The sequence below is a fragment of the Berghia stephanieae genome, chromosome 1 (assembly GCF_034508935.2).
Source record: "Berghia stephanieae isolate SIO BIC M18660-M18661 chromosome 1, UCSD_Bste_1.3, whole genome shotgun sequence".
Taxonomy (NCBI): Eukaryota; Metazoa; Mollusca; class Gastropoda; order Nudibranchia; family Aeolidiidae; genus Berghia; species Berghia stephanieae.
This window is the reverse complement of record NC_088360.1, coordinates 137,298,027-137,309,238: the sequence shown is the minus strand read 5'-3', so window position 1 is coordinate 137,309,238 and position 11,212 is coordinate 137,298,027. Positions and strand designations below refer to the sequence as shown.

General features: G+C 37.1%; 1 protein-coding gene and 1 long non-coding RNA gene across 2 annotated transcripts in view; one reads left to right on the top strand and one right to left on the bottom strand.

The window, feature by feature from the left end:
- Positions 1-1,994: 1,994 nt before the first annotated feature.
- Positions 1,995-8,801, top strand: LOC144963320 (uncharacterized). Its single transcript, XR_013643612.1, has 3 exons — positions 1,995-2,111; positions 7,863-7,947; positions 8,532-8,801. It is a non-coding gene; the product is annotated as an uncharacterized LOC144963320 (long non-coding RNA).
- Positions 8,802-10,594: 1,793 nt separating this feature from the next.
- The window catches only part of LOC144963030 (uncharacterized), a 13,258-nt gene continuing 12,640 nt past the window's right edge, over positions 10,595-11,212 (bottom strand). The window contains exon 15 of the mRNA XM_078896621.1: positions 10,595-10,729. Within this exon, the coding sequence (XP_078752747.1) occupies positions 10,667-10,729 (63 nt within the window). The 3' untranslated portion in view covers positions 10,595-10,666. The remainder of the gene's footprint in view (positions 10,730-11,212) is intronic.

Here is an 11,212-nt window from a genome sequence, read left to right as displayed (position 1 = left end):
TGTAAATAGGCTAGAACCGCCACTGCAACAACAACAACAACAACAACAACAACAACAACAACAACAACCAAGAAATTTTGGACACATCAATCAGCACAGTCTGATGACGAGGATGATGAAAAGGAGAAATGAAACGACTACAGAAAGATTCCGAGCATCACTCTATCCAATGAAATGTAATTTTTCTCCAATTTGCGAAGGTTGAGGCATGCCTTTTCTCAGTCGACTCTTTATCATTTATGGCCTCGTCGGTGAGAGTAAATTTGGTGTTCCTCCTCTCAATCTTTCAGTCTACTTAAGCCTAATGACCTCGATTGGATTGCGATCACAGTGATATGGGGGAAGTCGCACAACCTCGTGTCAGAACTCCCTGATTAGACAGTCTGCTTTGAAAGCTGTTTCTGGTTCATTTCTTTTTTTTACTAAGGAGTATAGTTAGCATTTTGATAAATGGTCAGAATATGTAGTACTGTCTGATTGAAACCATGAAATCATGTCAGTTTTTATATTTGCCAAAGTTGGAGCCTTGAAGTGACCATGGGCCAACGCATGGTAGCGTTGTCCAATACAATACAGCTGTGTGCTTCAATGGAGGGCAGCAAACGATATTTAGTCAGTCTTAAAAGACCTTTGCATTGACCCCTCCAGAATAATATTCCACATGATGCAAAGAAGAAAAAATGGCATCACCACCTGCAAGAATAACAATGATTCTCTGTCCAGAACCCATGGTCCTTTTGCTGCTTGAATAATCAGACGTCTAATATTTTTTTCGGATGTATGATATACATATCAAAGTTATCTATGATCCTTTTCCTGCCACGTCGTTCTACACCGGTGATCTCTCTCGTATTTCGATAACGATCTTCTTTTGGTTGATTGTGAAATTCCAAAACCATTGCCGTCCACTTTAATGACTTATCGATAGATACAAGAAGACTTCTTTTCGCAGCTTTACGAGAGTGGAACCGATAGAGATTCCGTACCGTATCGTGTTGTTTAAGAGCCTAATGTTTTTTTTTAAACCTTTAAAGGACACGTAAAACGTTCATGCATAGACAAAATTTGTCAAAGTTTTATTAACAGTGTTTGTTAATTTGACAATATTGAGTATACAATCATTATTTCAAATGATTTAAAGCAAGAGATTTCATATCAGTCTTTGGTAATTGCGACATGCAGATAATATGTCATCATTAATAAATTCAAAATTTAATATAAACTACATTAGTGGTATGTTTATAACACTTAAAGCGAATTGTTATTATTTGGAAAGAAGTATGACGTGAACTCATAATCATTACGTCAGCACAAGATTTTTTGGCAATACGATGAATTCATTTAGACTTTGTGGTGCGTAACTTATTTTCATTTTTTACAGTGTAAAATCTCTAATTTTATGTCATCTGTTTTTAAGTAGTTTTTTATTGGTCTTAAAGAAAAAAACTTTTTTAATATGGCATCAATACGGTCCAAAATCTAGATTCAGTTAAGACAAATTGAGTCAGAGGTTGACACAAATTATTACAACGTTTGATAGAGGGACAGCTGAGAAAAACCAGAAAAACACGCGCCATGAATAAAAAAAAAATCTGAATAATATGAAAGTAAAGAATTGGGAAGCAGTCTCTGGTGCAAGCTACAAAGTTTAAAAGTTTCTTTTTTAATATTTTATTTTTTGTCCATTTTTTTTCTAATTTTTGTCACTATGTGTCAATTTACAAATTTGTTTACAGTCGAGGGGGGGGGGGTCTTCTAATTTTCATTCTTACTTTACCTGGTACCTTTCATACACATTTATTGTTCAGTTCTTTATCTTACAGATGTGTTATAATGTTATGTCCTTCAATTAAAAATTACACTCGCAGCAGATTCCAAATTCAGAAATTTTGTTGACTCCCCGCTTATCTAACTCTGCTCTGATCCAATCATGTACAAGACATGATTTCCAAACGGTATGACATAACAGGTTGTCCCTTTATCTCTGGTATATAACGGAATGACATGAAATTTGACATTGTACAGTAGAGCTGGTCGAAAAGTGAAAATGTTTGTTGCGTTGTGTCTTCTTATGGTTGCGGCCGCCTCGGCCCAAGTCCCGGCTACTTGCCGTAAGTAATTTATCATTCTTTGTATATATATTTTTTTAAAACACTATTCCTATATCAAAGTAAAATTACTCACGAACTCTTGATTGTAAAATCAAAATTATTATCGTTAGCCAGTTAGCAAGGAGTCATGCTCATTTGTGGAAAAAATAACTTTTACTATGCTTAAAGTATCGAGTATCGTGTATAAATTATCTCTCCTGTGTGACAGATTTGGGTAAACAAAATATAAGATTCTTCAACTCCTATGTTGGAAATTTCGAGCGAGTTCTCAATGTTGCTTCATTGCTACGGTACCCTGGGAAGCGCGCACTGGGGGCAAGAGTCCCAAATTTCCACTGCAGGAGTTCAAGAAGCTTATTATAAAACACTCCAATAAACCCAGTTATATTCATTCTTATCAAAATGTATTGTTCTTTGGGGGGGGGGGGGGGGGGGTTGTGTGCGTTTTTTACAATGATTAGTTCTCGAATTGAACGATTTGAAATTAAGGATTATCATTACACGTAAAACCCCATTTTAGTAAAACAGGATGCATGTCGGAGAAAAGAAAATTCCTTAACTGCTCGTCTCATGATATTTTTACTACAGTGTAGTTTGTAAAATTGAATGTTCCCAAAAATTAAAGTGGTAGGATGAAACCAATTCATAAATTGGTACCTTAAGCGTCGTATAAAAAGTTTATACAAAAGGTTTTCACTTTCTTCTTGTGCTATGACAGGTCTGACATAGTTGTGATTGGATAAATGTCTGTATATCTGACCTTAAGTACTTTGAAATAAGCGTAAAGGCCGAAAGGTCGCAGGAAATTGGTACTTTTAACTTTTGCTTAACGCTTCAAAAACCGTCCGTAATGGTTCTGTAAACTGTTTCTTTTTACATTTGCGGTCTTGCGGTATGACACTCGCCTTGGGATCGGAAGGTCCTGGGTTCGAGCTTCACTCGGCGCCTAGTTTCATGGAAAAGGCTCTTTACTCACATTGTCTCTCTTTCTCCCTCTCTCTCTCTCTCTCTCTCTCTCTCTCTCTCTCTCTCTCTCTCTCTCTCTCTCTATCTATCTATCTATCTATCTATCTCTATCTATCTATATGTAATAATCTTGTTATTGTGGTATCTTGTTATTTGGGTTGCAGGGGGTACATACAATAATGAAGCCTCTTTGTAGTTTTCTTCAAGTTACGTGTAGTTTTTAATGAGGAAGGTGTAATATAGTCGATGGAGTAAATGAGAGAGATTTGATAGGGAGGATGTATGGAGTTGTTCTGAGAGGTTTGGTGGCGAGATATTTCTTGATAATAAGGTGTAGTTTTTGTTGTTGAGAATGAGATGTGTGTAGTTGCCAGTGCCGCTATTTTGGCAGGCAGCGTGGCAGGCTTCTTGAGGCTTGGGACGAATGAAGAGGGAGTGATAGAACAAAACAAGATCTTATTTTGCGCAAGAGATATGCTGAGTTTTTCTCTCGCGCAATGCTCAGGGTCGTGATTGGTTCTAAGGAAGGGGCGACACTGTCAAATAAAGAAACAGAAATAACACACTATTAAATCTTACTATCTAATAGTTTTATTTCAATTAGGATTGCCCCCGACGTGAGTCGGGAGGCGAATGACCAATGCATGTTATATAATGGAATAGAAAATGAAGATTGGCACTCAGCCCTCAACGTAAGTCGAGTGGCGATACGGCCAATGCATGTTATATAATGGAATAGAAAATGAAGATTGGCACTCAGCCCTCAACGTAAGTCGAGTGGCGATACGGCCAATGCATGTTATATAATGGAATAGAAAATGAAGATTGGCACTCAGCCCTCAACGTAAGTCGAGTGGCGATACGGCCAATGCATGTTATATAATGGAATAGAAAATGAAGATTGGCACTCAGCCCTCAACGTAAGTCGAGTGGCGATACGGCCAATGCATGTTATATAATGGAATAGAAAATGAAGATTGGCACTCAGCCCTCAACGTAAGTCGAGTGGCGATACTGCCAATGCATGTTATATAATGGAATAGAAAATGAAGATTGGCACTCAGCCCTCAACGTAAGTCGAGTGGCGATACGGCCAATGCATGTTATATAATGGAATAGAAAATGAAGATTGGCACTCAGCCCTCAACGTAAGTCGAGTGGCGATACGGCCAATGCATGTCATATAATGGAATAGAAAATGAAGATTGGCACTCAGCCCTCAACGTAAGTCGAGTGGCGATACGGCCAATGCATGTCATATAATGGAATAGAAAATGAAGATTGGCACTCAGCCCTCAACGTAAGTCGAGTGGCGATACGGCCAATGCATGTTATATAATGGAATAGAAAATGAAGATTGGCACTCAGCCCTCAACGTAAGTCGAGTGGCGATACGGCCAAAATTAGTAATATAATGATAATCGAATGTATCAATAAAACATGAATATTTACCAAGTGAGATAATGGCACCGAATATGCCAACATCATTAAGCATAAAAGCATAAGATATAAATCACTACCAACAATCTCAGAAGTTTGGTATAATTCTATGATGCAGGGCATCATCAGGACATTATACAGCTATAACGATTAATGACCAAGAAAGCTTGACAGACAGACCAATAACTGAGCATACAGCTAGTCAGACAATAGGTACTTATGCCTATATGTGTATCAGGTGACAGGCATATAGATAGTTGAATAGATTATTAGGTAGATTGATATGTAGCCAACTGTAATCTCATACTAAGTAATTGAAAAGGTAAATATATAAAGATGGGTACATATGTGCATAGGCAGACAGATTAGTAAGTATACAGATAGATAGGTCCGTAGGTCGGTCGGTAGATGGATGGATGGATAGATAGATAGATAGATAGATAGATAGATAGATAGATAGATAGATAGATAGATAGATAGATAGATAGATAGATAGATAGATAGATAGATACAGAGAGATATAGATGGATAGATGGAAGGGATGTGACAGTGACAGGATAATTATACCAACAACATTAGAGTAGGCCGATATTATTTACAAATCACCAGTAATAAAGATCGTGGTAAGTTTGTAATCGTGATAAACAGATTATTGCTAGCACTCATGTAATCAATTAAATAGACTAAGTATTTTCCTCATGACAGATACAAGTTATACTGGCACGTATTCGATTTACTGTCATTACACAAAGGCATTAACAATCCATGGAAATGATATGAATAAAATAAGAAATCACGATGTCAATAATTAAAACAATAAATGCAACAGCAATAATAATAATAATAATAATAATAATAATAATAATAATAATAATTAATAATAATAATAATAATAATAATAATAATAATAATAATAATAATAATAATAATAATAATGCTTATGACAATGTTAATAATAAAAGTTCAACATACCTGTCAAATAAAGAAACAGAAATAACACACTATTAAATCTTACTATCTAATAGTTTTATTTCAATTAGGATTGCCCCCGACGTGAGTCGGGAGGCGAATGACGTTGAAGCGAGGTGCGCCACTGGTTTTATCCTTTCTCCCCACTTAAGTGCGACGGCGCGCAGCATACCGCAAGACGAATAGAAGGAGACCATAACAGAAAGTGCTATTTAAAAAAATACAAGAAGTATGAAACCATCATACTACATATATATCTATCTATCTATATCTATCTATCTCTCTATCTATCTATCTATCTCTCTCTCTCTCTCTCTCTCTCTCTCTCTCTCTCTCTCTTTACTCGGGTGTAAAATGAGTACCTGGCCGTAAACAGTAGTGCCGCGCTGAAGACCGGTCTGGACCGCGGTCCGACGGTCTTTTAGCTGTGAACCGAAGACCGGTCCCAGAGGGGAAGATCGGCGGCGGTCCTCACTTCTTATCACCTTTCAACTAGTGCGGGGCGGTCCTTGCAAGGACCACGGTCCTACGGTCTCGCGCCATAGCCTACTACTTCCCCAGCGATTCGTTGCTTCGGTTGCCTATCTTCCACCAATCACCACCCATCCCACTTAATTAATCGCACCCACCCCCCTTTGCCATACACTAAACGACACAGACGACCATACAGGCAGACGACCACCAACCTCCACTCCGCAAACCGCCCTTTCGTGTGTGAGATGGGGGGAACAGGAGGCGCACGCCTTGGACGATTCCATTATACGGGGTAAATTTCAAAATTTACTACACCATAATGATCGCAATGACAATGATCTATGGTGAAGGCATGACCCCTCTTCTCTAATGGGTTATTGTTTGAAATGTATGTGACTACAAAAGATGTGTGTGTTTTGTGTGTGTGTGTGTGTGTGTGTGTGTCGAACCTAGCAAGTAGCAAATCCGATTTTTTGTTTTCTTTTGTCCATCTCTTGTCACCACTCCTTTCTATCGCAGTGTTGTCATTTAAAATAATACAATAATATTTTATTATTAAAACTTTTTTTCCTTCCTCATGTAAAGCAACTGATTCAGACAGAAATATTAGGCCGAGATGTGGTTCATAAGAATTATGCTGATCTCATGGACAAACAGAAAGACAAATAAGGGGGCAGCGTGGCTCAGCGGTACGGTCTTTGCTTCTTACCCTAAAGGTACCAATTTTGACTATCCGCCTCGTTGTGTGGCCTTGAGCAAGTCACTTTGGGGCGCAGCACTGCGGCTGGCACCTGGTTATTCCAGTATTCCCTTGGAATAGACCCTAAAGACAAATTTACTCTTGGGGGGGGGGGGGTGAGTAAAGGGATTTTTATCTTTATTTAAATGAGGAAGTGGTGGAGTTGGCGAAGCACTCATGATCGTTGACGAGGAAGATAAATAAAAGAAAGGCAAAATTCATAGGGCATGCTATGAGATGAGAAAGAAAGAGTTGGAAAATTTTATACAATGGGAAAGTTAGAGGGAAACAGCCACAAACGGTGCTGGACAATCTGACAGTATGGTTGGGGACAGAAAGGACAACGACCGACAAGGTGCAGAAGATGTAAGAAGAAAGAAGTGGAAAGCCTTGTGTAATGTGGGCTAATTCATTGTTGTTGGAGATTATCAAAGGGTTTCGGCACATCTGTTATGTATATCTGATTAGACTTTTGAAAGTCCCTGCTATAGCCGATAAATTTTACTAAAGGCAAATAGGGAGAGAAAAAAAACGGGGATTTAAAAAAATGTTATAACAGAGTGCCTGTTAAATCCAAACCTGTTATACTGGGGTTCCACTGTATCAATATTGCTCAGAGGCTTGAAACCAGCAGGCAGTATATTCCATACTCTAGTGTATCAAATAGAATGGGTGGGGGGGGGGGGGGGATAATAGTAGGAGGTGTGCATTTTGGTCAAACAATAGAAGTAGAAGGGGGGGGGGGTGCGCAAGTTGACCAAAGAAAAGGAGGTGGGGTGCAATTTGACCAATCCATAGAGAAGACGGGAGGGGGTGCGCATTTTGGGCATTTAAAAAAATTTAGGCGTGTGTGTGTGTGTGTGTGTGTATGTGTGTGTGTGTGTGTGTTTGTAAGGGGGGGGGGGCTCAAAAAATTCAAGGAAAAAATTGACGGGGTGGGTGCGTCTATTTGATACAATAGAGTGAGTTTAAAGGTAATGTATTTTGAGAAAATATGTAACAATGACTGTAACGGTTGATGGGGGAATATTAAGAATTTCATGCCCTGATTGTCTAGTTTGTACTTTCCCCGACTTCATTTAGTATTATTTAACTGGTATGTCTATAATTAAGATATGGTCATTCAGTTCATTTGTATCCGGACTATTTCTATATCTCCACAGCTGGATTCTACGCTATTGTGACTGAACCCGACTGTTTCCCCGTCCACGTTGTCTTCTTCGACCAGAATGACTTCGAGGAAACCAGGTTTGTATGCTGATTGTAACAAATAGGCGGTGATGATGACGGGGTTGATAACGATGATGTGATGATGATGATGATGATAATGATAATGATAACGACTACAACAACAACGATGATGATGATGATGACAGCAACGGCGACGACAAAGATGATGATGATGATGATGATAAGCATACGGAGGATTATTAGTATACCTGAACAAAGAATAAAGGTAGAACATATTTTATAGCCATGCCACCCATAGAACCGGAATTTATCCAGGTTTCGACTGCATCAAAGTCAAATGGATGGTTACAATAATTGCTTGCTACGCTTTGATATTGCGCTGGTCTACCTCAACTCAGTTTAATATTTTTGACAATGTAAAGATCAATCTAGATGCAATGTTTTTGTTTGGTTGGTAGTTTGTTAAGTGGTAGTAAAGGGTTCAATGCATTTGATTTACAACGTTTTTTAAAAACAATAACAAAGAGAAAACAAAAGTATGTCAAAGCCTTCAAATCTTTTATATTAATTGATTTATTTTACTTCGCCAATTTCAGTCAAACCGATTTTCACTGTCAATTTGATATTGTCTGTGCTTTCAGCTTCTACGATGTCCAGCAAGGAATTACAGACCCTGATGCTTTCACAGTCCCCAAGGAATGTGCTGGCTTGTAGTTGTTGTAGTCTAATTTTAAGTTTTTCTATTTTATATTCTCCTACACTTGTGTCACCTCTTTCATATTATTATGTGTTTGCAGTTGATTTTACTGTATATTAGTTCTTAATTTCGCAAGTGCAATATATTCATGATGCTGGCTTCATGTTGTATTATATGTATAAAGAAAATAAACATTGTATATTTATTAATTTGATGACATGTTAGTAATAGTTTATTGTTTCCAAAAGGTCTACTACCGACGTGAACATATTTGCAGGTCTGATGACAGGACACAATTATGGGTCAGTTTTAACATTATTGTAATGAAAAATAGTTTGAGTTGGTTTGAGAGCATTTCCATTACAACAATAAGACCATAAAAATTTGGGTGATCAGAGCTGCAAATAAGGACACATTGTCTAGGACATATTTACATAAAAAGGCAAAGGATATCAAGTTATGTGACGAAAAAAAGAGGGCATAAATTTATCTTTATTTTTTAAAATAATTTTTACGTCTTTACAGCGTTTTATATGTAAGGTTATTTTAGCATCAGTAAAAAGTGAGATATTTAACTGCGCAAACAAACGCAATAGAAAATGAAAGACAAAGGGACTAGTTCAAACAAGGAACAAAGTCAAGTCAAGGATTAAACTATCCCTTTGTCTTATTTGATGGGGCCCACAGATGTCAGTCATGAGGGAGCACCCAAAATATTACAACTTACTTACTTATCCAAACCAACGATTGGTTGACTTCATGCCCTTTGATCCTGGGTCATGACGTAAAAATTTGACATCTGCGGACTATTACAGAATATCAATAAACTAAAAAAACAATTTTTAAAACATGAAATGTTTTTTCTGATTGGAAAAGATGTAATTTTTAAAATAAAGAATAATATAAATTTGACTGTTTTCTTCTCAGTAAAGGTTCCTAGCTTTGGTTTAAGGCATAACAAAATAGTCTTATTCCAATACAAAGACAAAAAGCAAGTTGAATTCAGAGGAAAGCAGATAAGGGAAGAGGAGGGGGAGATATCAAGAAAGCCTCCCTAACTCCCTACCATTGTTATGAGGTCAATGGCCCTTTACAGATTATAGAGGGTTTTAAATAGGGAACAAAAGTGTTATGTCACTTCCTGATGAGACCGAACGCTCGAAACAATATTGTAGAAGTTGATCCTAATTATACTTGAAATGTTTTATAAATAGCTCCTTTTATCAAAAAGATGAGCACTATTATTTCATGGTCTTCGTCTTTATATATATATATATATATATATATATATATATATATAAGAGAGAGAGAGAGAGGAGAGAGAGAGAGAGAGAGAGAGAGGGAGAGAGAGAGGAGAGAGAGAGAGAGAGAGAGAGAGAGAGAGAGAAAGAGAGAGAGAGAGAGAGAGAGAGAGAGAGAGAATGAGAGAGAGAGAGAATGAGAGAATGAGAGAGAGAGAGAATGAGGAGAGAGAGAAGGAGAGAGAGAGAGAGGAGAGGAGAGAGGAGAGAGAGAGAGAGAGATTTAGTTACAATGTAAAATGAATAGAAGTATCACATTCTTATCATATCACAGTAGTTCTCATTTTTTGAAGATATATCACAGATAGTCGTTTAACCAAATAGAGCTTATAATCAATAACTATCACAGATTACAGAGATTCACTTATAATGTCATGCTAGTGCTAGTGATATCATTATAGACACGAGATTTTATCACATTCTAAATTCAACGTTAGTCAAAATAATCCATTAATCTTGATTGATCCAAACCGATGTGTGCACATTTACAGGTCTGATAACCCATGTCATGGTATCATTGTTGTATTTTTCGCGGATTGGGTGAACCGACACAACGTGGAGTTGTAGCCATGCAAAACTACTACTATTGTTGTATTTGGAAAAACTTGCAAACCAACTCACAATATTATCCATTACAAAAAAGTTAAATCAAGGCCATAATAGCATTCGGTTATCAGACCTGAAGAAATGTGCACGACAATCCAAACCAAAACAACACAAATATTTCTCTTTTAAATGCCACATTAAATCCAGAGAGAAGAAAATGCTCTGACCAGAACTATTCCTGGAGTTCAGCACACCATTCTTCAAATTCATCCTTGTCAAACCAATCATCACAAGTCTGGGGACATAAAGAATTCATAGATCGAAATAGAAGTAGAATAGTCTGTGTGAAATGTGACCCATCGCGTCAAACCAGTATTATGGCGAGGTAATATAGTTATTTAAAAAATTGAATTTTTAATTTAGTAAAAACTAGGATCAAGTTTATGTTTTAATGACAACAATGAATAAAGTTTCTTAAAGTGTAAAGAAATTTAATGTCTTATTTCTGGTCATTCTAACCATTTATACCACTTCTATATATTTTTGTACCAATTCACTTCTCAACATCTAGCCCACCCTGACATAATACTAATGTGAAGTGACATGATGGCTCATAGATTAGAACAAAGGAGAAAGTCATAAAGGTAAAGTCCGTTCGAAACCTTAAATAATAATCTTTTAAATATGAGACATTTCATAAATGAATAATATCTGTTATACTATCAAATTTAAATGCAGTAAAAATCAATCTTGGTCGCCATTCCATATGTCTCTTTTG